The sequence below is a fragment of the Vipera ursinii genome, assembly GCF_947247035.1.
Source record: "Vipera ursinii genome assembly, chromosome: Z".
NCBI classification, from domain to species: Eukaryota; Metazoa; Chordata; class Lepidosauria; order Squamata; family Viperidae; genus Vipera; species Vipera ursinii.
The window spans coordinates 105,910,151-105,937,975 of record NC_139517.1 but is presented as its reverse complement, the minus strand read 5'-3'; the positions used below and the strand labels follow the sequence as shown (position 1 = coordinate 105,937,975).

Here is a 27,825-nt window from a genome sequence, read left to right as displayed (position 1 = left end):
TTGCCTTGATTCATGGATCTTACATTCCAGGTTCCTATGGAGAAAAAATCTTTACAGCATCGGACTTTCACCACCAGACACATCCACAGCTGAGTGTCCTTTCGGCTTTGGCCCAGTCGCTTCATTTTTTCTGGCGCTACTAGTACTAGCCCTCTGCTCTTTCCCCAGTAGCATATTGGACGCCTTCCAATGTGACGGGTTCATCTTCCAGCGTCATATCTTTTTGCCTTTTGGTACTGTCCATGGGGTTTTCATGGCAAAGATACTTGAGTGGGTTGCCATTTCTTTCTCCAGTGGATCACATTTTGTCAGAACTCTCTGCTATGACATGTCCTTCTTGGGTGGCCATGCATGGCATAGCTCATAGCTTCATTGAATTATGAAAGCCTCTTCGCCGTGACAAGGCAGTATTCCATGAAGGGGAATATGCAATTAGAAACTAATTTTAATGACATATAATTAATCAATGCCCATATTTTCAGAGCAGCTATTATGGTTTAAAGATCCATTTTTTCCATTGACATTTCAAAACTGATCTTACTTTCTCAGAGATCAGAAGAACAATACCAACCATAAAAATCAAACTTTACAAAACTTATTAAATATAACATTTTTTAAAAAAACTAAAAAATATTGTAACACAAATATAAGCCTTTTTCTTCTTCATACTGAAATGACTGCAGACATTTGAGGAAAAATTTCCAAACTAACCACTGTATAATCCTATTATCTTTCTTATATATAACAGAACAATTCAGTACAAAGATGTCAGTTCCTAACCCATAATGAGTATGTTCCTGGGTATTTCTGCTTTTACAAAGAGAAGCAATTGCAACGCAATATAGTCTCCTCGACTATAAATGCCACATGAAAAGCAATTATTTATGGTAGAAAAGAGTTATGCAGTAAGGCTTTTGGAACTAACGAAGTGATGGGCTAACAAAGCAGAACCTGTAAACAGAAATAATACAACTGTCTTAACCAGAGGACAACTATAATAACTTTAATAATAAAATTAAAGATGTCTCCTAAAATAAAATTTTAAATGCTTCTTATTTGACAACAATTTGATTCTTCTGTGTTTTACCAGGAATTTTGTTCTAAAGAATTTTAATTGAAGTTTAAGACATAAATTGACAAGGAACCGTAGGTATTGTACACTGAAATGAATAAAAATAAATCTTAGGAAATTTGGCATGAAAGTATTCAGCTCTTTATGGCTCAAAGTCTTGAGCTCTTTATGGCTTAAAATCCGATGGTAGTTTAATGTTAAAATTACATAGTAGTTTTTCAAATACCAATTAATTATTTGGTGGTAAAGCTTGTTTTTAACTTAACCTTAAAGTTGTTTGAGTACTGAATGGTTTCATCTGTGCATCTGAGGTGAGTTTTTGTGATCTGTAAACTATACATTATTAAAATGCAAGCCTCCTCCAATAAACAAAAAAACCAATGCTGTTTAAATCCGGTCACTAGCGATAAACTTACTAAGCTTGGGTACAGGCTGTGTGTCCCAAAACTGGTATTTACGTTTGGTCGCTTCATCAATATTCTTGGCTGGGCCCTGACAGGCTGAGAGCAGCTCCATAGCTCTTTGAATGTCTTGCAGCTTCTGCATTGGAATGGCTGGATTCTGCGGGCATACAATCACAGGTAAAAGGAGAATGTGGTTTCCTTTAATATTGCCACACCCTGCTGGTTTACAAGCTGTTGCACATTTTTTATATATTATTACACCTTGTTATCAAAGCTATCCTTTAAAAAAATCCCACATAAAATAATCTCTGAATGAAAAATAGATCTGTATTTAAAGCAAACAAATATTAATTCCAAGATACATCAATAAAGTTTGCATAAGGTATGCAGAGTGATCATATGGGCCCCTCGGCATTGCAAATAAGAGGACCATTTACTTAATCTTTTCAGTATCCTGATTGTTGCACTTTTTTCTCTTTGATGCCTCAATCAGACAAGAATCTGAGATCTTATTTCACACAATGAAATTGAATCCTGGGAAAATCAGGGCCCATAAAAGGATTATTTTTACCCCCTCTTCTAATTAAACTTTAGAAGTCATTACTGTGAGATAGTGTTGGCTACCAGCTAAGCTGTCTATGAGGAACCTCAGCTGAAAGATGAGAGGCCTTTCTTGCACAGTGGGTTGAACAGCCTGCTGGACTAGGAGCTTGGGGTCTGATCTAGCAGGCTACAACCTATGTTCTTATTTTTCTAGTAAGTTACTTCAGAGCACTTCAAGCAATTCTTCTGAGAGTTCTTATCACCATCTTTTATGTAATCTTTATTTATGTGAGAGTCCTTGAGCAAGGCCTAAATGGATCTCCCTCCGAGATCTCGGAGTCCTAGTGGACAATCACTTCAATATGAGCCAGCAGTGTGCTGCAGCTGCCAAAAAAGCCAACACAGTGCTAGGCTGCATTAACAGAGGGATAGAATCAAGATCACGTGAAGTACTAATACCACTTTACAATGCTTTGGTAAGGCCACACCTGGAATACTGCATCCAGTTTTGGTCACCACAATGTAAAAAAGATGTTGAGACTCTAGAAAGAGTACAGAGAAGAGCAACAAAGATGATTGGGGGACTGGAGGCTAAAACATATAGGGAACGGTTGCTGGAATTGGGTATGTGTAGTTTAATGAAGAGAAGGGTGAGGGGTGACATGATAGCAGCAATATCTCAGGGGCTGCCACAAAGAAGAGGAAGTCAAGCTATTCTCCAAAGCACCTGAACGCAGGACAAGAAGCAACGGATGGAAATTAGTCAAGGAGAGAAGCAATCTAGAACTAAGGAGAAACTTCCTGACAGTTAGAACAACTAACCAGTGGAACAACCTGCCTCCAGAAGTGGTGAATGCTCCAACACTGGAAGTTTTTAAGAAGAGACTGGCCAGCCATTTGTCTGAAATGGTATAGGGTTTCCTGCCTGAGCAGGGTGTTGGACTAGATGACCTCCAAGGTCACTTCCAACTACTACTTCTTCTTCTTCTTCTTCTTCTTCTTCTTCTTCTTCTTCTTCTTCTTCTTCTTCTTCTTCTTCTTCTTCTTCTTCTTCTTCTTCTTATTATTATTATTATTATTATTATTATTATTATTATTATTATTATTATTATTATTATTCACCGCCCTGAGTCCTTCGGGAGAAGGGCGGTATAGAAATTAAATTATTATTATTATTATTATTATTATTATTATTATTATTATTATTATTAATTATTATTATTATTCCTTCAGTCATTCTCCTCACCCTCCTATTACTAGCTTTCAATTTGGGATGGAGGTACTAAGGCACAAGACTTTTTCCCTCAAAGACCTGGAGAAGCAGAAAAGGCAATCAATCTCATTTAAAAAAATTGGGACACCTTTTTTCCTTTTGTGTACACCAATCTTTTTTCTTTTGTTGTTGTTGTTAATGCTGGATATATTGGGTTTTTTTGCTTGTTTTTCTGTTTTGTATTTTATCTTTTATGATAAAACAAACTAAATATATTTAAAATCAGAAAAAAGGCAATTTCATTTCATGCCCATTTCCTACGTAAGTTTCATCTACCTTTGCTTTGTTATCAATGCAAAGCAAAACCCACAGCAGGCTCGGTGTTACAGCAGGATACCGTAACACATAAAAACTGATAGGCAGAGGGCTAAAAGTGTATTTAGAGAAGGCCATGTTTTAAATTACTAGTTGGTTTTGCATTGTTGCTATTAAAGTGCTTAGATTAAAATCTGTGAGCAAATTAGTTGTGCCAAATGGCAAAAGAGAAGAGAAATGTATACCTGTGTAATTTAAAAGTTGTTTTCTGGGTTAGAGGAAGAAACAAGTTCATCTTGCTCCTGTTTTTTGTAAAGTGATGACAATGATACTAAAGCCATTTTTTGGAACTAGAAACTGGAAGATTGTGAGTTTTAGTCCCGCCTTCAGCACAAAGCCAGCTGGATCTCTCAGCCTTAGGAAGAAGTAAATGGCAACCAACTTCTAAAAAAACTTTTCCATGAAAACTGTAGGGACTTACTTGTCCACACAGTCTCTGAGAATCAAACGTAATTGAATGGGAGGAATAAAAAACAATTACACGGCTATTATTTTAATAACAGCATAGTGATTTGTTATTACTTTCTTCAAAGATTTTTAAATTTCCCTATTTATAGACCCAACATTCCCTTGTAATCTTCATCCAAGCACTAACCAAGCTTGACCCTTCTTAGTTTCCAAGTTTAAAGATCAGTTACATTCTGCTATCAATAACAGTAATGGTGAAGATTTCATAATTTCTACACATCACACCATACATATTGAGCATATTATAAGATGTACCAATCTAGGTATTCTGTGATGGACAAAGCATCGCAGATTTCTACCCAAAATTTTCAAAATTAAATGCAGAATATTCAAGACACAAATGTTGACATGTCTGAATCTAACAGAATTTGTATGCAAATCTTAGCATCAATGCTGCAGAGAAAGAAAACCTGACAAAACATTATGAATAAGATGATGATGATGATAATTATTATTATTATTATTATTATTATTATTATTATTATTATTATTATTATTATTATTATTATTTTATTTGTATACCGCCCTTCTCCCAAAGGACTCAGGGCGGTGAACAGGGCAAACATATAAAAGTACAAAAATACAAAAATTAAAAAAGAATTAAACGAGATGCCCAAGTTACAACAATAGATTAAAATACATTTAAAACAACAATAAAATCCAAACCCATCCCCCATCAGGCCAGGCCGGCTTGTTCGAACAAATAAGTCTTCAGATCGTGTGGGAAGGAGCGAAGGTCGGGCGACATCTGGAGCTCAACTGGCAAACGATTCCATAAATCCGTGGCGCCCACAGAGAAGGACCTCCCCCTGGGGGCCACCAGACGACATTCTCTGACCGGTGGCACCCTGAGGAGGCCCCCTCTGTGCACAGGGTGGAGGGAAGTTGACGCCAGCAGCAGGTGATCCCTAAGGTACTCCAGACCCATGCCATGTAGGGCCTTGAAAACCATTACCAGAACCTTGAATCTCACCCGGAAGACAACTGGGAGCCAATGCAGCTCACGGAGCAGAGGTGTAACATGGGAGTATCGGGAGACTCCCAACACAACTCTCTCGGCTGCATTCTGTACCAGTTGGAGCCTCCGAGTGGTGCTCAAGGGCAGCCCCATGTAGGGAGCATTGCAGTAGTCTAAACGAGAGGTCATGAGCGCATGAGTGACCGTACGCAGGGCATCCCGGTCTAGATAGGGCTGCAACTGACGCACCAGGCGAACCTGGGTGAAGGCCCCCCTAGTCACAGTTATTATGTGGTCTTCCAAAGAAAGCTGTGAATCTAGGAGGACTCCCACGTTGCGACCCCAAGATGCCTGTCTGTTAATGTTATTTTTAATTTTATTATTCTTGTTGTTGTTGTTTGGTTAAGCTTCAACTCGATTCACAATCTGAGACTTGTAAAAATTTAACAGTTCAAGTCCTAATCAAAGACCTAAAAGCTTTTATGGTACAGTCTGAATAGGATGGTATTTTTTTATTTTATTATTATTATTATTGTTATTATAATACAGGGGAGCTTCAATGACTGTTGAAATGATGGTATGACATTTACATATGGCCACTGGCTGCCTTATAAGTAAATATATATAAGAACATATACAATCAACTATAGAATTATCTTGAAAGTCTCTTCTTTGAAAAAAATTCTAAAAGCAAGGATTGTTTATGCCAAATATTGGAAAGAAAAAGGAACACCGACAGTTAAAGAATGGATTTTGAAACTGAGAACAGTTGGCAGAGATGGTGAAACTAACTGCATTGCTTAGAGATAATGCTTTCACACGTTTATAAGAGATTGGAAGCCATTAGTGGAGTTTCTGTGAGTTAAATACATTTTTTTTTCCTTTTCACAACTCTGTAATCTCTTTTATCGGGATGGAATCAGGGCAACTGAATGGAGCTGAGTGTTTACTGGCCAGATGCCCTTCCTGAAGCCTACATAGAAGTTTGTAACAGATATTTTCTTTTTTGCGCCCTGATAGACATTTGTTGTTATCTAGGATTGAATTGTCAACCTTCCAAGTGGGAGATGAGTTGTTTTCACCTCTAGGCTACCACGCTGTAATGGACTGTTAATGGAGGGCTTTGAAGATTAGCTTATTTTGGGAAAGGGGTACGAATTAACAGGGTTTTTTTTAATAGCTAATAGGTATTGGGTTGACCTGACTGATAGTTATTAGATTTCTGTATTTCAGAAACTGTGAGGTTAAACAGTAATATAGCAAATATAGCTGAGAAGCTTTATAATTATTTGTAACCCACTATGTGGGGGGGAGGGAGGGAAAAATCTACCAGATTTATTTGAGACATATATTTTAAACAATCAACCAGGGTGAACGATGTATGCTTAATGTTGACACTATATGTGCTGTGCACACTTTGTATTATTCACTTTTTGTCTTGTCTGTAATTTTTTGCCTTTCTTTTTTATTGTCTTTGTAGTTGTTTATATGTAACATCTTGTCTTTAAAATACAAAAATTTAAAGAAAAAATTCTAAAACAATTACTTTTTTTATAAAATTTAATAAACGTCTGTAAGAGAAAAAAGTTACAAACTGCAACATTTATGTGAATTGAGTCTGTTCTGATTTGTTGCGTTGAGCCAATGCAAGTAATTGATGCAATCTGAATTTCCAGGGTGATTTGATTTGAATCATTAATTTATATATATTAATTGGGTCATTTCACAAATCTGATTTCATTTAAAAACATATTTCTATGGTCACTAATAAGCAAAGCAAAATAGTGATATGAAAACAAAGGCCAATTTCTCACTTTTGAAGGTTGCTGAATTTTAATTTCCTGGGAGTCAGAAGCAGAGTCTGATTTGGTACCTCCAGAATTTGTTTTCTCCTTTTTTCGTTTCTGCTTCTTTTTCTTCTTTTTAGCTCCCAATTCTCCCCCTGGACTTCTGCAAAAAAGAACAAGACAACAATTCGTTGTAAGCTTTGAAAAAAGGAAGTAACCCATGAGCAACCTGCAAATGTGTAGCCCCATTTTTGCAGTGCTGGTATTCTGCAAGACTGGAGAGCCAAAATCTGATGTAATATTATTGACTGGGACTGTATACTTTGTGTGTATATAAGGATGAAATGTATGTATTTAAAGGAAGAGGTAAAAATGATTCATCCTCTAATTCTATTGCATCCATTTTGCCTTAAAATACACCTCCTTCCAATTTCAAAAAGAAAAAAGAAAAAGAAATTAAAACAAGGCAAAACTTTTCAACTTCCCATCCCCTGCTCCCCTCCCCCCCATCATGTCATTTTTGCAACAGACAGAAGTTTAAAGAAAGTTTAAACTTAAAAGTTTAAAGTGCAAAGCAGACTGAAGGAAAGTAGCCACCTATGAATTAAAAGCTAACGGTGAAATATAATCACCTTTTCACATAATCTTTGCTTTTTATAGTTTTTTAAGTTTAAGTTAAATTTAAGTTTATTGAATTTATATACCGCCCTTTTCCCGTAGGACTCAGGGCAGTTTACAAGGTATTTAAAAACGTCAATACAATACAAAAAATAAAAACAATTAAAAATAATTAAATTTGATCCCTGAAAAGGATCAACTGTACACTGTTGAAATTGTTACAACAATTTCACTGTTACAACTGTAACTGTACACTGTCAAAATTGTTTAGCAAGTGGGTAGCTTAGAAATCAAATAAAAAGATTAATTAATTAATTCAGGCCAACAGGTGCTCCCAAGCCTATTTTCCTGAGAATAGAAATGTATCAAAATGTCCAAAGAAGGAAGGGGTATTTGTGTTAAAGTATAAACATTCTGATATTCCTTCCTCGGAACCACCAAAAAATGTGTCCTTTGCTTGTTTGGAATCCCATTTCATCACATAGATTTGGCTGAGAGAGCATATATAAATAAAAATGGAATGGGATATCACGTAAAAAGTGAATATAGGTAGGAGAGGGAATACTACCCTTTTCTAATTCATTCTCTCATATTGGTACCCAATTCCTGTGCAAACATTAAAAAAAACACGCATCTCAGAAACCTTGCACTCTTTGTATCATGCACCTTCATTTTATATTTGAGAAGAAAAGTACCCAGTCTGACATAAAAATTGAAATAAAATGGCAAGGTCCAACTTTTCAGAAGATATAGGTAGTCCTTGTCTTACAACCATTTGTTTAGTGGCCATTCAAATTTACAACAGCACTGAATAACATGACTTGAGACCGTTTTTCACACTTATGATCATGGCAGCATCCTCACAGTCCCATGATTAAAAATAGGACAATTGCCAACTGGCTCATGTTTATGACAATTGCAGTGTCCCGGGTTCATGTGATCACCCTTTTGTGACCTTATGACATGCAAAGTCAATGGGGAAGTCAGATTCACTGAATAACTGGGTTCCTAACTTATCAACTGCAGTGATTGTTAACTCTGGCAAGGAAGGTCATAAAATGGAGCAAAACTCATTTAACAACTATGTTGCTTAGCAACAGAAATTTTAGGCTCCATTGTGGTCATACGTCAAAGATTGTCTTCCATATTTAGGGTATGGAAATGGTCCAGATAATTAATTTCTTCTTCCAGGACCCTTTGAAGCTGCAAACCTTATCAATAATCTTATATAAAAAGGAAAGATGTGAGACTGGATGGAAATTGTCCAGCCCTATGGATCCAATGATAGCTTCCCAAGTTTCTTTCAGAGCTGGTGAAATCATCCCATCTCTGTCACATAATGGAATCCATTAAAAGATCAAATCATGTTGCAAGACTTGGCTTTAAGTCAAATGGCCAAAATAACAGCTCAAGGATTTCATCCCCTTCCCTAGGACTTGTGTATGCCTCTACCTGAAGACCTCAGCCAAACCCCTACAAATTTCCCTCAGATTTGCCAAGTTAAGAATGTTACAATGAGTCCCTGCCCACATGGAGCCATACATCCACCATTTTTCTTCAGCTGACATGCAACTCAATGTAATACACTACAGCCGCCAAAATATCACTCCAGACATTGCTGAAAATGTACTTTTTAGACACATTTGAAATACAATATTGTGAGGATCCCAATATTGATCCTTTACAATAGAATTAGTAAAAGAAAGGGATGTGAAAATGGGTAGGAAAAGAGCTGCTCAGAGTAGCCTTGAAGTGAGATTTGTCTGGAAAATAAATTTGATAGATAAATAAACAAACAAAATAGAAAATAGGATGCTGACTTACTATAATATTTTATCCATATTGTTTACAATGACATATATTGTTGATCATGTTCTAGTGTTACAGTTTTGGTTTAAGTGACATATATTGATATTGCTTTAGTTTAGGCAATGTAGAGACACCCAAAGCAAGTGATTAAAAGCACTTAAAAGAAATGGAAATGTTTGTTCTGTCTTCCTTGCTGTTATTATTTTTCTTTTGTATTTCTTTTTTTATGACTGTTAACCTGCCAAGTTATTTCTTACCATAAAAAACTAAAGATTAGTCAACCATGTAGCCATCTCACTGTTGCTAAAATTTCAGGTAACTAACATACTTATTATTTTGACAGTTTGTCACTGTGGCTGACCTATTTCCTTAGATGGGTCTCCTCCATACATTCATGTTGCTTAAGAAATGTGGACAAATGTCCTAATGGATGGTCATGTGGGTTCACACACAAGAACCCCACTTAATCATCCAATCCATCTTGGGCAAAGTGACTTTTCACCCATATTTTACTATTGCTTGAAAAGAAAAAAAAGAAAAAAAGAAATCAATTTAATATTGAAATGAAAACGTTTGTTTATCCTTTCCGGATTTCTTTTTTAATTCTTTATGTTGTTGTTTTTTGCTTACCATGCCAAAATAGCAAGGATTGGTGAACAGGAAGTGCTACAGCAGTGCTACATATATTCTTAAAAGTCCAAATTTGCTGCTAGTCAAAAAGGTTGTAAACTAATAACTTGTAATATACTATTAAAAGAGAGTCAATCTGGTCTAATGGTTAAGGCATCATGCTAGAAACCAGGGGACTATGAGTTCTAGTCCCGCCTTAGGCATAAAAGCCATTTGGGTGACTTTGAACCATTCATTCTCTCTCAGCCCCAGATGTCACTTTCAGGCTATAAGTCAGTCAATCAATTCCTGTCACCCCCAATGGATCAACACTCTGTTGACCTAAAAAAAAGAATATCTTGCACTTGCAAGAAAATGCTAGGGGGGAAAAAACAGTTAAAACTAAACAGATCAGGATAGAATGCTGACAAAGCATTATAGAAAAAATTGTGCTAAATATTTAGGTTATAAGACCAATATTACTTTAAGCAGACAATATCAAAAGAAAATGTAATTCCAGTTACTCAATTCAGTTTTAGTATATGAATTTTACAAATCACTTCAGAAAACCTTGAAATATTTGTTGCTATCAGACTATTTATTTATTTATTTATTATTTGGATTTATATACCGCCCCGCTCCCGAAGGACTCGGGGCGGTGTACAGGGCAATTAAAACACTATTGTTGTTGTTAGTTGCGAAGTCGTGTCCGACCCATCGCGACCCTATGGACAATGTTCCTCCAGGCCTTCCTGTCCTCTACCATCTTCTGGAGTCCATTTAAGCTCACACCTACTGCTTCAGTGACTCCATCCAGCCACCTCATTCTCTGTCGTCCCCTTCTTCTATTGCCCTCAATCTTTCCCAGCATTAGGCTCTTCTCCAGTGAGTCCTTCCTTCTCATTAGGTGGCCAAAGTATTTGAGTTTTAGTTTCAGGATCTGGCCTTCTAAAGAACAGTCAGGATTGATCTCCTCTAGGACTGACCGGTTTGATCGCCTTGCAGTCCAAGGGACTCGCAGGAGTCTTCTCCAGCACCATAGTTCAAAGGCCTCAATTCTTTGGCACTCAGCCTTTCTTATGGTCCAGCTTTCACTGCCATACATTGCAACTGGGAAGACCATAGCCTTGACTATACGCACTTTTGTTGACAGGGTGATGTCTCTGCTTTTTAGTGTGCTGTCTAGATTTGCCATGGCTTTCCTCCCAAGGAGCAAGCGTCTTTTAATTTCTTGGCTACAGTCCCCATCTGCAGTGATCTTGGAGCCCAGGAAAATAAAACACTATATACAACACATAATATACAAAAATTAAAATAAATTAAACCAAGTAGCCCTAAACAATAAAACACATTCTAAAATGTAAAATTTTAAATTTTAAATCTAAAATCCCAGACCAAACTGGACTTCTGGCTAAGATGACAAAATCTCATCTTGTTTCTTCCTCCCTCCCTCTCTGAATTGTTAATAATCATACTGAAGCCACTTGTTAAAAACTAACTAGCAAACAAAAACATTTATTAAATTGTTGTCTATTAATTTTGGAATTTTAGAGATAACATATCTTGTCATCATAAGAAGCAACTTTCCCGTCCGTCTCATCTACTTGTTTCCTTCACAATCAGGAAAAACTCTTTACAGTATACGCCCATGTCATCCAAATGTGTTGGACAAGAATTCAGTAACTGTCAATGAGCGTGGCTTCAGAGAAGACTGGAAATTTAGGGAGGATTTCTTTAAATCTCTTAGCAAGAGATTTAAAAAGATAAGATGAGATGAGATGAGATGAGATAGGATAGGATAAGAGATAAGATAAGATAAGATAAGATAAGATAAGATAAGATAAGATAAGATAAGATAAGATAAGATGAGATAGGATAAGAGATAAGATAAGATATAAGGTAAGGTAAGGCAAGATATAAGATGAGATAGATAAGGTAAGGTAAGATAAGATAAGAAAGTAAGATAAGAGGATAAGATTAAGATAAGATAAGCTTTATTGTCCTTTTTTACTGTGGGCACAACAGCACACATAAAAAATGAAATTTAGTTGCCTACTCTCAAAGTGGAACACATACATGACACACACCTAAACATACCATATACAACATAAGTATAGACCCACACCCCTACATTATACATAACAAATAAATATTAAATACTGTCCATCTTGAATATATAATGGAAGGAGGAAGCCTGAGAGTTCACAAGGTTAATGCTGCATGGAATGAAACTATGGCTGAATCTGGATGTTCTGCTTCGGAGGAAACTGCCAATGATTTTTTTTGCCATCCTCACCACTCTCTGCACCGCCTTCCTGTCTGAAGCAGTGATGCTTCCAAACCAGACTGTGATGCGGTATGACCGGATGTTCTCGATCATCCCCCTGTATAAAGTGGTAAGGATAGGAGAAGGAAGATGTGCTTTTCTCATGCGATGCAGAAAATGCAGGCGCTGCTGTGCCTGCTTTACCAGTGTCTCGCTGTTGAGCACCCAAGCCAGCCTACTTGTCAGCTGCACACCCAGTTATTTGATGCTGGTAACCCTCTCCACAGGTGAATCATTAATGCACAGAGAAGTGTGACTGTGTCTGCCTTTTCTGAAATCGACAATGATCTCTTTGGTTTTTCTGGTATTTAAAACTAGGCTGTTTTTCTTACATCAGTTCACCAACCCCTCAACCTCCTTGCGGTAAGTATCTACATTGTCATCATAAATAGAGAGTACAAAAAATGACAGTCCACATTGCCATCATTATCACTTCTAAATGTAAAAGGCACTGAGATCCATGAAGTGCATGTATTTGTCAAACTATTTTTTAAAAAAATATCTCAAGTTTTTTCCAGTCTCAGCTATGTGACCTGCTACACTTCTAAGGCAGGGGATGCACACAAATAGCAGCATAGGCCCTAAAATGAAGCATAACACAATTGAAAATAAACTCCTAATTGAAACTCCTGACTCCCATGAGAAACCAGACAATTCTGAATCAACTTTCTAGTATGCTGGCTTTGACTCTTCATCTCCTTATTTGCAGCCCTCCCCCAAATGTTACCTTGCCATTAAAAGGTTGCCTGTCCTTGTTCTAATGAGAACAAAGGGCACCATTGCTCTATACAAGCTCACTACTGTACTTCTATAATGCTTGGCAGCAGTTTTCAAAGTGGGCTTTTCTCTGACCTCCTTGAAGATGCTAGTGATGGAACCAGAGATGAATGGCACCCAAAATTCTTCCCCAAGGATTTAAGAGGACATGCACAAGTGAGGGAATTAGACGAAAGTGATACCACCTAAATACTAGATAGCTGAGCAAAAGAGTTTAGAATGGGCTTCCGGTTCGCATGTACGGCGCTTCCAGACGTGCAGGAACAGTCCACTTCCTGCCGTCTCTTTCTTTCTTTTTTGGAGGACCCTGAAAAGGGTCAAAAATCACCCTGGAGGGGCGATTACCGAGAGGAGGACTTTCCTGCGATCGCGGAAGGGTGGCAGCCCTCTGCTTGAATCCAGGACAATTTCCTTTGGCCCGAAGAAGAGACCGGCCATAAAGATGACCGATCACTAAGCCGCTCCCTGCCAAAAGCCAAAAGCACTACCCAGCACTAAGAAGCAATCTGGAGGACCTGGGTAAGCCTTTACCTTTCCTATTCCCTTAACCATCTTCCTGTGGGATTTTCCTGAAAATTTCTTTTCCCATCTTTTGAAAAAACAGCGAATATCTACTCTGGGAACAAATCTTAAAGCCTTAAAGCTTTAAAAGAAATTTAATTAATTCAGCAAAGAATCTAAGCAATTTCATCTGTATTTACTAAAATTTACTATTTTCTGCTGGTGATCCACTATCCTATTTTCTCTCTAAGCTATGAAAAGGAAAAAGTTGGACTGTTACAAAAATTCTATATAAATTTGGAAAAAAAAGAAGAAAGTTTTTACATTTTATATGTTATTGATGACATCTTGTGGCAAAACCTGGTACAGCAACTAAATTTCTTTTTTCTGTTGTGAGAGCTGACTGAATAACAGAGCTGTCCTTGACATTATTCTAAAAAGATAAGTGTGGGAACACCTGGCACTGAAAACAACTCTTTTGGAGGTGGATAATCCTTGATTCTTATTAAAATAGCCTCCATGGAAGATTTAGCTGCAAACAATAACAAAATGGATGAATATATCCCACCACTTGACTATAAATTGATACTGGACATGATTTTGGCAATGACAGAGCAAATTAAAGCCAAAGTGCAAGAAAAATCTGACAACTCAAAGCCACCAAATCAAATTCTGATTTTAAATGAGCAAAAGATAACCCAAAACCAAATAGAAGTGGAAACTAACACTAAAATAGGAGATTTCAAAGAACAACAAAAGCAACCTACAGAAAACCTTAAAGTCCAAACTTTAATGGCAACTACAAAACTTACAACTCAAAAAGCATCAGCACCTGAAGAAAGCAATACTAAGAGTGAAGACACTAAAGCCTTCAAATACACTATATTGAGAATTCAACTAATCAAATGACAACCATAACACCAGCTACTACTTTCTACCTAACCCAGATAGAATTGGAAGAACAAAAAGACTTGACTGATCTAATGACAACTACAGTCATGGCTGAAATTGTTGGCACCCCAGAAATTTTTCCAGAAAATCAAGTATTTCTCACAGAATAGTATTGCAGGAACACGTTTTGCTATACACAGGTTTATTCCCTTTGTGTGTATTGGAACACATGAAAAAAGGGAGGAAAAAAAGCAAATTGGACATAATGTCAAACAAAACTCCAAAAATGGGCTGGACAAAATTATTGGCACCCTTAACTTAATATTTGGTTGCACACCCTTTGGAAAAAATAACTGAAATCAGTCGCTTCCTATAACCATCAATAAGCTTCTTACACCTCTCACCCAGAATTTTGGACCACTCTTCCTTTGCAAACTGCTCCAGGTCTCTCTTATTGGAAGGGCACCTTTTCCCAACAGCAATTGTAAGATCTCTTCACAGGTGTTCAATGGGATTCAGATCTGGACTCATTGCTGGCCACTTCAGAACTCTCCAGCGCTTTCTTGCCATCCATTTCTGGGTGCTTTTTGACCTATGTTTGGGGTCATTGTCCTGCTGGAAGACCCAAGATCTCGGATGCAAACCCAGCTTTCTGACACTGGGCTCTACAGTGCGACCCAAAATCCTTTGGTAATCCTCAGATTTCATGATGCCTTGCACACATTCAAGGCACCCAGTGCCAGAGGCAGCAAAACAACCCCAAAACATCATTGAACCTCCACCACATTTCACTGTAGGTACTGTGTTCTTTTCTTTGTAGGCCTCATTTCGTTTTCGGTAAACAGTAGAATGATGTGCTTTACCAAAAAGCTCTATCTTGGTCTCATCTGTCCACAAGACGTTTTCCCAGAAAGATTTTGGCTTACTCAAGTATATTTTGGCAAACTGTAATCTTGCTTTTTTATGTCTCTGTGTCAGCAGTGGGGTCCTCCTGGGTCTCCTGCCATAGCGTTTCATTTCATTTAAATGTCGACGGATAGTTCGCGCTGACACTGATGCTCCCTGAGCCTGCAGGACAGCTTGCATTCCTTTGGAACTTGTTTGGGGCTGCTTATCCACCATCCGGACTATCCTGCATTGCAACCTTTCATCAATTTTTCTCTTCCGTCCATGACCAGGGAGATTAGCTACAGTGCCATGGGTTGCAAACTTCTTGATAATGTTGCGCACTGTGGACAAAGGCAAATCTAGATCTGTGGAGATGGACTTGTAACCTTGAGATTGTTGATATTTGTCCACAATTTTGGTTCTCAAGTCCTCAGACAGTTCTCTTCTCCTCTTTCTGTTGTCCATGCTTAGCGTGGCACACACAGACACACAATGCAAAGACTAAGTGAACTTCTCTCCTTTTTATCTGATTCAGGTGTGATTTTTATATTGCCCACACCTGTTACTTGCCCAAGGTGAGTTTAAAGGAGCATCACATGCTTGAAACAATCTTGTTTATCCACAATTTTGAAAGGGTGCCAATAATTTTGTCCGGCCCATTTTTGGAGTTTTGTTTGACATTATGTCCTATTTGTTTTTTTCCCTCCCTTTTTTGTTGTGTTCCAATACACACAAAGGGAATAAACCTGTGTATAGCAAAACATGTGTTCCTGCAATACTTTTCTGTGAGAAATACTTGATTTTCTGGAAAAATTTCTAGGGTGCCAACAATTTCGGCCATGACTGTATATTACATCAATCATCAAAAACTAAACTATCAAAGCAAAACTACAATGGCTACAAAGGGGACATTTTCCTTGCAAAATTGACATTTGGATACATTCCCTGGATTCAAATAAGGGCTATAGGAAGAAAGGAAGATACATTTGAGAATTTAAAGATGCCAAGAGGGAAGCCTGATTGGCACAAAAGGAAGGCATGAGTTAGATTTTAAAAACTGAACTTGTTTCTTTTTGGGGATTCCTAAAGACAGAATATAAAAATACAACAACAACTTTATTGATTAGCCCTTGGGCCATATCAAAGTGCAAAGTTCCAGCAACAAACTGTCACCAAAACTTGATAAAAGCAATCCAAAATGGAATTTGATGAAATACAATTTAAAATGGAATTTGATAAAATACAATTTAAAATGGAATTTGATAAAATACAATTTAAAATGGAATTAAAATAAAATACAATTTAAGATGAAATAGTAATAAAATACAATCTAAAATGAAACTGTAATAATGTACAATAATTTAAGATATAAAATATGATAACATTATATTTCGGTGTCGCCATTGCAATCTACCCCAATCAGTCCCACATATGCAGATCTTAACTGGATCATTTTGTTTAAATACTGTGCTACGTTAAATGTTATTTTCAAGTTCTGACCGGACATAAGGTACCGGTAAGTATATAAAAATACCTTTCAATGGATTAAGGGGAATCTCTAAAAAATATAACTGATTCTACATTTAGCTTTTAGATCTGTAAGGGAAAACAAAAGTAAGCTCTTAGAATATAATTCTGAATTATATTATAGAATTTGGAATGATATATCAAAAGATAGTATTTTAACAATTGCTGTATGGTTAAGATGACTTATAGAATATATTAGTTGTTACTTTTGAACTATATTATAGAATCTAGAATTTTATATATAAAAGATAGTATTTTAATAATTGTTGAACGGTTAAGATAAAAATATACTTCTAATAATGGGTGATTTGTTAAGATGAAAACTAGACTTTAATGGTAAAACATAAGAATGTTCTGTAACAAACAATGTAAGTGGGTTACCCAAAAATTAAGCTTTCTTTTGTATACTATAGGCTATTCTAGAATATTCTATTGCAATTAGATAAAATTTAAAAACAGGATATTGATATGTATTAGTGAAAATATATTGAAAATTTTGTTAATTGATTAGATACAACTAGAAGTGTATTAACTTGACTATTTTGACTACGTGATAACTAAGGGAATCAGAGAGGGAATGCCTGTTGATGTGACCTGAACTATTTACAAATTGTTATTTGTTATTTTGACTACTCAACCACCATATTGCTTCACAAATACATGTATATGTAAATATTAAAAAATAAATAAAACTTGTATTAAAAAAAGAGTTTAGAATGAATGTTGTGTTCACTAAGAAAAACAGCCTGGAATATGAAAATATGTGTGGAAATTTTGCTTAAGCCAGACTCCAATTGCTCATTAGAGTTATGCTATATGATGGCATTGATGTTTATTTCTGATTCTTGCATTGAGTGCTTCATAATACTGTTTCCAATAAGTTCAGAGCCGGGATGTGCACCATGAGGCAGCAGCTCTCTGAGACTTCCAGAAGTTGTAATGTACTTCCCTTCCAGAAGGGAAGTACATTTAAACTGGATGTGTATTTTAATGTACTAGAATGAAATTTAGTACTTTCTACTATTTTCCAAGTGTGCATCACCTTTCCATATGTCATTTTAAAGTTGTGCTCCCTTGATTTAGGAAGCACTGAACAACATGTAGGATATAAACCAATTAGAGGCAGAAACCAATTAAGTTGTAAATAAGTTGTAAATTTAATTTGCAAATTAAGTAAATTAAGTTGCAACTGCTAGCAGTTCTTTATTTTATCAAACTCTCCCTTAACTCCTGGAGACCACAAAGTCATGTTCATATTGTTTTTCCAAGCAACAATATGTAATTTGGGTGCTAAAAAGATAAATGTTCTCTTTGGTGTATTAACTGATATGCAAATTCTAGATCATGGGAAATAATTCTATTCTATTCTGGCCATCACAGTTCTAAAACAACAGAGAAAATTGGAAAGCCCAAGAAGACAGTGAAGAAACCAAGTACCATAAGGAGTGGCTAAAGGTTCGGTATATTTTTAGCTTACAGAAGAGACCACTGAGGGAAAGATATATAAGAGTTTTCAAATATCTAAAGGGTTGCTGTAACATAGACATTAGCCACCATTAGAGCAGACTAAGGAAGAATTTCATAATTGTATTAGATCTCAGTCAACAGAACAGGACATTATACGAACTGTGATTTCTCCTCCTCTGGAATTCTTCAACCAGAGGTTGCTGAACATCTGTCAAAGATGCTGTAACACAGGGTTTTTCAACATTTTTACCGATGGTACAACTTTTAGGATATGGCAATATTCGAGTACCATCAGTCACCTAGCAAGGTGTCAAAAACATGATGACCAAAAAAAAAAAGGAAAAAATTGATAAATTACAGGTAGTCCTTGACTTACAACAGTTCGCTTGGTGACTGTTCGAATGGCACTGTTACAATGGCACTGAAAAATGTGACATATGACCATTTTTCACACTTATGACTGTTGCAGCATCCCCAGGGACATGTGATTTACATTCGGATGCTTGGCAACTGATTCATATTTCTGATGGTCATTGTCCCAGGACCATATGATTCCCTTTTCCAACCTTTTGACAAGCAAAGTCATTGGCTAGGGTGTGTGGCCATCTCAACATTGCTAGTTGGGGGCACCTGTGGGGGGGCAGGGCTGTGGGGGGGATCCAGGGGTCTCCAGTGGAGGGGGAGTGAGACGGGGGTGGGCACCAGGGCGTGGTCCATCCGAGAAGCCTCACCGTCCCTCTTGGTCTATGCGGGGAACTCGCGGACTGTTCTGTACCAGCCTGCTACTGGCCCTGCAGCAAAAGCAGGGACAACCCCTTTACAAACGGCAAGAGGCTGGAATAAAGCCTGCCAAATTTATTCACATAAAACAGAGCAAGACAAGACACCAACCATGAAACAGGAGCTATGAAACAGGAACTTTCCAAGCGGTTGCCTTCAGCAAACCAGCCCTCCCACACATTCCCCTTAAATACAGTTCAGGGCGTGGCCTCTCTCTGCCTCCTTCCGAGATGCCCCATTGCCTTCCTCTGTTTACTCCTGATTGACTGCCTCCTGCGTCGGGCGTCCTTGAACAGGGCCAGCTGTGGGTCATCTTCATCCACGCTGTCAGGCTCACACAGCTGGGTCTGCGTCGTGACCAGATGAGAGGGGCCTGGCTGGGGGCTCTCATCAAGCTGTCCAATCCCCTCAGCAAGTTCTTCAACACCCCCCTCCTCCTCCTCTGAGTCGTCCGACCCAACTGCCGAACCCACAGGCTGACCCTGAATCACAACACGGACAGTGGTGCGGGCTGCCAAGAGCCCTGGGCAGCGGAGGACAAGCACCCAGCCCAGCCCTTGAGCTCCTGGGGCACCAGAACCTTGCAGCTCAACTCAGTCCAGCCCCACTTCCCTGAGGGGGCACCCAACTGCGCTTACCTCCTTCTCGAGGCTGCTGTTGCTGCGCTCACTCTCCTTGGCCTGGTTGCTCATGTTGGGTGCAGGAGGGCAAAGCGCATGGGTCCGAGGGAGGCCCACTCCCTCTCCCTGTGAGGAGACCCAGCTTTGTAACCAAAGCATCCTTTGCAATAGGATGGGAAACCACCAGGGCAGGCTAGGAGAAGGGGGCAAGGGGATGGTAAAAGGGCAGCAGGGCTGCTGGTGCCAAGTGTTAAGTCAGGACTTCCCTCAGTTTCCCTCCCTCTCATTATAATCTCCTTCCTTCTTCCCTTTTCTTTTTTTCTTTCCCTCTTCGTTCTCCTTTCTTTCTTCTTTCCTCCCCTTTTTCTTTCTTTTTCCTTCCTTGCTCTCTTCCCCTCTTTCCTTATTTTTCCTTTATCTTTCCTCTTTCACTTTCTCCTTTCCTGTCCCTTCTTGGATGCTCAAATGCAAAAGGGGAAACATTTCTCGATGCCTCCTTGCCTTGGGATCAAATGCCACTTTTGCTAGTAGTCTGTGGCCACTTAAAAGACTGAGAACAAACCAGGGTCAGTTTATTCTGTGCTTGCATTTAGTGGGGGCGTCCACAGGCAACAGAACAGCAAAACTGTCAAAATGGTGGCTGTGGCAGTTGATCAGAGCTCCTCCATTTTTTATGTGCAACAGCTTTAGCGTTTAGGAACAGAGGTAGCTTAGTTGCTTTTCTATGAATACATAATCCTTAAAAGGGCTCTCTTGTAGGGAGCCAGCCTTGGTCTAATTCAGGCTGGAAATATAGCAAAGAAAAATATTTTTCCCACTCTGCTTTGTCCAGTTTTCCCCACTGGAAATGGCTGTTAGCAACACACGGAGGGGATACTTTCCTAAGAGCTCACAATTCAAAAATACCAATGTTAACTTCGATTGACAACAAAGTTCTGTCTGTGACAAAACAGAACACAAAATTGTTTTCTCCTTTGAACTGGGGCATTTCCAATCAAGTTGCCTCTCCCTTCCTCCTTCCTTCCTTCCCTCCCTCCCTTCCTCCCCTTTTTTAAGCTGCATCTCCCTCCCTCCTTCCCTGACTCACTCCCTCCTTCCCTGACTCCTTCCTCCCTCCCTCCCTCCCTCCCTTTTTTTTAAGGTGCCAGAGGCTCCAGTCACTGATGGCAACAGGCAGGTAGCGCAGAGGCTTCCTATTTTGACCCCTCCCCGTCATTGCCGCTGTGTGGCTCTCAGCTCACCTCTCCCAGACTTATGCACATGTTTGTGTGTGTGTGTGTACGCATGTGGGGGGATCTCACCCTTTGCAGCCCCGCGCCCTCAACAGAGACCTTCTGCGATGGCAGGCTGCAAACTAATGAAAGCTGTGGGTTTTTTTTGGAGTACTTGTTTCTTTCTCTCAGCTCCCGCCCTCAGCCCTGTGGAAGGCTGCAAGAAGCTCCCATCGCAGTTTCTTTATCTCTCCCTTTTTTTTCCTCCCCAATGTCACAGTGTGAGGCTGCAAGCGCATGCACAAACAGACGCACACAAACACCGTGCACAAGTCTGGGAGAGGTGAGCTGAGAGCCACACAAAGGCCCTTCAGGCACAGAGGCAATGACAGGGAGGAGAGGTCTGAATGGGAAACCTCTTGCCCGGAGCCTCGGGTAGCTTAAAAAAATGAATCTGCAAAGCGCTGAGAGCACGGTCCGCAGGGATGGCAGGCCTGCATGCTCTATCACTGCTTCCTGCGCAAGCACCCAGGGAGTGGGGTGGGGGCGGTGCTGAGGCAACCAGGTGGCTCCTCGCTGGTTCCAGGGGTGCCCCACGGATCTAAGGCTGAGCACATTCTGGCTTTGGTGGTAGATACGAGGTTGTAAATCAGCACCTAGTCAGCCTGGGCTTGCCTGTTTTCTTTGAGTGCTCAGTAGGGATGCCGGGCTCTCGCTGGCCCCTGTGCGTGCGCCCAGGGGCGAGGCGGGGGCAGCTCCTCACTGGCCCTTTCTCGCCCAAACCTCATCTCTTTACATCCTTTCCTCTCTCCCCTCTCCTTTTCCGTCCACCTCCAGCTGCACACTACATTCGGAAGAGCCAATCAGCCAGAGCCTGGTGCTGATCCTGGGACTTCTGCTGAGGCCCGACAGCCCTGCAGCTCCAGCTGTCTCTCCCTTAGGCTTGTGCAACGCTGCCGCCGCTTCAGCTCATTCCTCCCCACCCCCCGCTACCACTTCTCTAGGATGGTTGCGTACCACCTGCCAGATGCCAAAATACCACCAGTGGTACACGTACCACCAGTTGAAAAGCCCTGCTGTAGCAGACCGTACACTGAGCAGGTGGATGAATTCTAAGGATTAGACGACTGTTAAGGTCCCTTCTAACTAGATGAGACTATGAATATATAAGTGATTGGTCTCTACCTTCTACTTTTTTATGTTGATCATACAACTGTCTACAATTATTCAGAAGCAAACCTTACTTAAGTTAATAAAACCTAACCCCATATAAGGGTGTTTTTATACAGAACTTTTCATGCTACCAAGCCAAGCTATTATGCTGCCACTTTATCTTTCTCTCCTTTTTTACAGCAAGTCAAACAGAGGGAGAAGCATAAGGAAACACAGGTCCCTGACCCCTGATTCAGTACTGGGCCACAACCCATTCAGAACCAACCACGCAAGCAGCAGGCGAGTGTGCAAGCTATGCAAAGTTCCATTTGCGCAAGTGGAGGAACAAAACCATCCTCTCTCCCCCACCCCTGCCAGTCTGAAGAATTGGAAAGTTTGGGGACTACTGACCTATATGACAAAAACATTATATTTCAGTGAAAGGGTACTATCTAGTACCCTTTCAATAGTATGACCATTTTTCTACTTTGCATGTAATTCACATAGGAATTGGCTACAAGGACTCAAAAGAGCACCATTATTAGTATTCAATATAATACAAAGCAATATAATCATATCAAATCTTATTTCAAAAGCAAAGCGAAAGTGTAACCTCTGCAAATTTGTTTTATAGTACCATGGCTAAGCATCAAATTAAACTTGTTTCCTACTTCTTTAGATTACTTATACTATATACATATGCGTTTAATTTTAGAAACATTTCTCATACTACTGTAGATGTTTCCGTAAGTGATATCAGGGTGTGGGCAAGCCTATGCGATAAGAAAAACACAACATATCAAAGTACTGGTCTGATTTTAAAAAGAAAAACAAACTATAAATAATTGTCAGTTTTCTAAGTTTCAAAATGAGATATTTTTAATTAATAGTCAATTTCTAAAGTGCTTTGTATCATTCATATTGAATACAATTTGCTTATATTTTTAGAATTCAGAATTTATGCAGTGCTGCCTTGTTTATTTCTTTTATCTCTCTTTTTCAATGATATGCTGCCTACTCCCAGAGGCTCTAAGCAGGTAGCAGATGTGCCAGTTTATAATTCCTAGATTTCTTACTCTTACTAAGCATTAGATCCCAACACACCTGGAATAAACAAGATTGGGTAGGTGACAGGTCATGTGCTTCACATACAAAAGGTCTTAGTAAAGCTAGAAGACATCCTGAAGAATTGTAGCCCTATTTTACAGCACTTAGCCTAAATGAGTAGCAATTATTTCAATAATGTGTTTGTCCATGATTGAATTAACCACAATTTACTCAAGTATTTCCATATTCTGAGTTTTCATGATAAACACTGAAATATGTACTAATCAAGAACTAAATCTTCACAATAAATTATAATAGAATATGTCTAAGATTTATAATTCGGTGTGGTATCTGAATATAGAAGCATATGATTTTTCTCGTCAAGGTTTCTATGCTCATACTAAAAATTAAATAGCAACATGTAAAGCTACATTTTCCATATAAATGTAGGACTTACAATTAAACCACAATAACTGAATTTGCAAAACATTGTAGTCAAAGCAAAACACTGCCTATTTGCTTCAGTGTCCTAAAACAGTTCCCCCATTTTAAGACTTTGGATTAACTTCAACAGAACCTGAATTCAATTCTCACAGCATAAGCTCTCTGAAGAGGAACATTTATCAGAAGAAAGTTCCTAGCTCTGATAGTCAAACTCGGTATTTTGCCAAATTGTTTCTCCTGGTAAGAAAGACTAGCATATTGAGAAAACATGGGAAATTTATAAACATCAATATAATAACATCTGCTCTATCCTTTAAAATCCTTGAATGAGCCAAAATAAATATATGATTTCTTTAATGGAAGCAATGCACGTAGTCTCCATATTCTAAGAGACTTTTCAACTTAAAGAAATACTTATCAATGGCTACTACATACTAAGCCACAGCTTGATTAACAGAATATATTTTGCCATAAACTGCACTACCAAACAGTATCTCAGTTCATAAATGTGCAAAGCTACATTATGTTTGGTATGGCCTCAGATTAATTTGAAGCCAGCTACTTATCCTACTATGGTTTGTGCATACTTCTAAACATTGGTTGCTTAACGTGGTTTGTTAAATAACTGTTTCATTTTACATAACATGCTAATCAATAATTTGCAAGTTACAATACTAGATTCACATAAGACCCTAAATAGCAACCAAGGAAGGTGAATTATATATAACCTAGTCTTTCAGCTAGAACCGATCATTCAAGTATCCTGAATGTTTATGTATGTACTGGGGTTTAACACAGAACTTGGGGAAAAAAACTTTTCCACTATAGGATGGCTGGCTGTGGAAAATAAACTCCTGTATCTGCTTGAACCTCATCAGGCATTGAAAAGCAGTTTAAAGTTGGATCCCACAGTGAAATCAGGCACATAACACCATCCCCAAAGATGTTATTTATTTATGCTTTTCTTCTGCTCTGTTTTGTCTGGGGGTGGGGGGTGGAGATCCTAAAGATACAGAATGAGATGGTAGCAGAAAGCCTCAGAAAGAAAAATATCTATTACAGGTCAGAGCAAGAAGAACATCACCAAAAACGCTTTGGAGTCCTCCAAGACGCTTCATCCGAGAAGATGTGCCAAAGAGCAGGGCACACGGAGGACACCTGCAAGTCCGAAACCCGGGCCAGCTAACGTAGATCATGTGCAGAAGGCGCACGTCAGTCACCTCGTCCTTCCCCACAGCCCATTCCTCTGATGCGCACTGATCGATCTAAGGAGCTGATCCAGCCTCCCGCCGCCCCCGGGATCCCGAGAGCGAGCCAGCCGCCCCCCGAAGAGGGCCGGGCAGTGGGAAGGGCCGCCGCCACTCCAGCCCGGCTCCCACCCGCCCCTCCCCGAAGGGGAAACGACGACGCGGGGGCTTCTCGCCCGCCTGGCGAGCGGTGCGAAGGATGGGAGGTGGTCACAAAGGAAAGCAGGAGGGCGGCGGGAGGGGGGCTGGCACGGAAACCGTAGCAGACAGCCGTCGGGGGAAGTCGGCAGGCCAAAGCCTCGGTCCCGGCAGCGACGCCAGCCTGCGGGTGTCAACGACACGCGCCGACCACTAAGCCTCCCCACGGCAGGGAAACGCAGCCTGCCCGCCTGGCGCCTTCCTCCTCCTCTTCCTCCCCGGCAGCAAAGGGGGGCGGCTCTTCTCTCCCACCTCGCGCTCAAGCCTCAGCCCGGAAGGCTGCTCCGTGACCCGCGTGGCCTCTGCGCCGCGAGGGCCGCCCCTGATCGCCATTCCTGGGTTGCTGCAGCCGCCTCCGTCCCTGCCGTAGGAAATCGGCTCAGGGCAGGGTCAGGCTGTTCCCAAGCTAGTTCCCGACCCGGCCGGGCCGACCGCGCGCTCGTGCAACGCGCTGCAGCTCCTGGGCAAGCCCGGGCGAGCAGACTGGCAGGAGCATCGGAAGGGCGGCGGCGGCGGCTCCTGCGGGCGCCTCCACGCCGACCCTACCCTTTGGAGTGCTCCGTCTCCTCCTCATTGTCGCCGTCGATGCCGCAGGTGTCCTGATCGTCCAGCTCGAGGCTTTGCTGACTGGCGGCAGACTCACTGTCCTCCGCCATCACGGGGAGAAGGTGGGTGGGAGGGGAGGAGGGACTCCCCGACAGGAGCCTATGAAAGGCAGCTGGTCCGACGCGCAGGCTGATGGGCCGTAGCCGCCAGAGCAGCGCCTCCTAGCGGCCGACTCCCTCAGCTCCTGTCAGGCGGAGGTTCATCCCTCAGGTAGCAATTGCCCTGACGCTCGTCCGAGGAGCTGGAGCTGGGACGGCGCGTGACGGTGGCTCCTCAATGAATGTCGTCGCTTGCCTGCTCTTCCGACAGGCTCCGTGGGTGCTGCTCACCCGGGGTAGGTTAGACCGAGAGGAGGCGACGATGCCTGGCCCCGCAAGCCGCGACGCTTAAACCTGGATTGCTGAAAAAAGCACAGTGGCTGGGCTCATGCGCGTCGCCCGAGTCCGGCAACCGTAAGGGTTGAGCAGCCTGTCGTGCTAAAATGAAAGGGGCCGAAACGGATTTCGGAACCATGTAACGTGACGAATAGCGGAGCTTCACATTTTCTCTGCTCTGGCCGCGTATTTGCCATGTATTTTCACGGGACGGAGCGGAGTAAATACCAAATAGCAGCTGGCAAACTGTCAAGGAATAATTCTTCCTATCAGAGGGCGATGGACCATGCTTCAGATGATGCATAATGTGTGTGGGTGAAGCAAATCTTCGAAGAGAGAGGAGGGATGACCCTCTTGCCAAGGGGGGGGGGGTGGGGAGTCATTTTGTTCAGAAAGGTTGTCCAGCCTTAGAGGACAATTGTCAGAATAGCAAAAAAAATATTTCCAATAAATATGGGTAATAAAAGAAATGTTGGCATTACTCTTATTTAGAATTTAGTTAATTTGAAAGGAGGTTACCATCACTTTTTTTTTAAAAAAATAGTTTCTTCTTTAAAAAAAATGCACCTGAGGCTTCCATGCTGCACAAAAGGCATTCTAGAGTATTCTCTTTAAAAAAGAATTGTAAGCAGCAAGTTTGCTGATCATAAAATTGTTTTCCTCTTTAACAAGAGAAATATTTTTCATCTAATGCTAAAGGATACTGGAAAGCTTTTCCTTTTCCTTGCCTTTTGACCTGCTGGCTTCTGATAGGTTCATAGCACCTGTTCTTCCTGGTTAGCCGAAAATTAGGGCTTTACGCTGCTTCATGGATTCTACAGTTGTCAGCTAACATCCTGCAAAACTGTTTCCTGGCTGTTAAATAACATGTCTAGAATTCTGTCAATCTTAAGTGGAGTACTACTGTTTAAGGCAAGAATAATGATGGAGAATTCATCATTATGATGACATTATAAAAAGGCAGAGTAAGAGCGGCATGCAAGGTTGTTTTTTTAAAAAATATTTGTCACAGTGTTACTTTCCAATTTTTAGTAAATAAGATTTATTTTTCAGAACAAGATAAAGATCCTTTGAAGAAACAATTTAAACCTGACTATCCATTAAACAAGTAATTTACTAAGTTCTCACATAAGGTTTGTACATAGCAAATTCAGCCAATTCTTGTGATTAGGTACACATTTTAATTTTTTGGCTTAGGAATATTTAAATTTTAAATACTGGAATATTTAAAATTTAGAAGAGACTCTTCAGGCAGGCAGCCTTAGCAAAGCAAGAATACATATGCTGAAGTTGATAAAGATGGTACAATGAATCCAGGTGATGTTTTGTGAAGGCCAAGAGTGGGCAACATAGGAACAGGAGGCAGTTCCTCTCCAAAGTTTTGGGTTCTTCAGGTTCACATCTTTAAAGTTCTGAATAGAGTAATTCCAACAATTGTAGGAAATATTGCTTACAAGGGAAAATATCTCACCAGAAATGACATAACCCTAATTCTAGGTAACTTGTTGCATGCATGCAGGTGCATGAAAGAGTGGAAGAGAAATGTATTGCAGTATCATGAGGCAAACTTCATCCCTTATATGCAATGTTGCTTGTATGAAAGGCAATATTTGTTCTGGATTTCCAATTTTCGTATGGGAACTGATACCTGTACCCCACCTATCCTTTTAACTTGGTAGGCAAGTTTCTGGCTCAGGAATATGTTTACCTTTTAAGTATTGCATTTATTTTCCAAAATTTGTAGCACCAACACCAAAATTCAATATTTCACTTATATTAAAATAAGAAGTTATGTCTTTCTATTCTTAATTGTTTTTAGATGCATTTTTATGGCTCTGAAATTTTTAAAAAACCCTGTGATTTTAGAACCTCAAAGTCTGTTCAGTAATTTTTTACTATATATCTGTATTCTA

General features: G+C 39.9%; 1 protein-coding gene across 5 annotated transcripts in view; it reads right to left on the bottom strand.

Moving 5' to 3' along the window:
- Positions 1-25,628, bottom strand: part of NMT2 (N-myristoyltransferase 2) — a 42,629-nt gene extending 17,001 nt beyond the window's left edge. For 3 of the 5 annotated variants that reach the window (XR_014494104.1, XM_083376400.1, XM_083376401.1), the window contains exons 1-3: positions 25,479-25,628; positions 6,848-6,983; positions 1,489-1,633 (exon numbers count right to left, since the gene is read on the bottom strand). Coding sequence is in view for 4 of the 5 variants with exons in the window: in XM_083376400.1 (XP_083232526.1) it covers positions 1,489-1,633; positions 6,848-6,983; positions 25,479-25,588 (391 nt within the window). In the remaining variant the exon portion in view is untranslated. Of the gene's footprint in view, positions 1-1,488; positions 1,634-2,841; positions 3,072-6,847; positions 6,984-25,184; positions 25,454-25,478 lie in introns of those variants that run through there. The other 2 variants (XM_083376403.1, XM_083376402.1) reach the window with 2 other exon arrangements.
- Between the last annotated feature and the right edge of the window lie 2,197 nt (positions 25,629-27,825).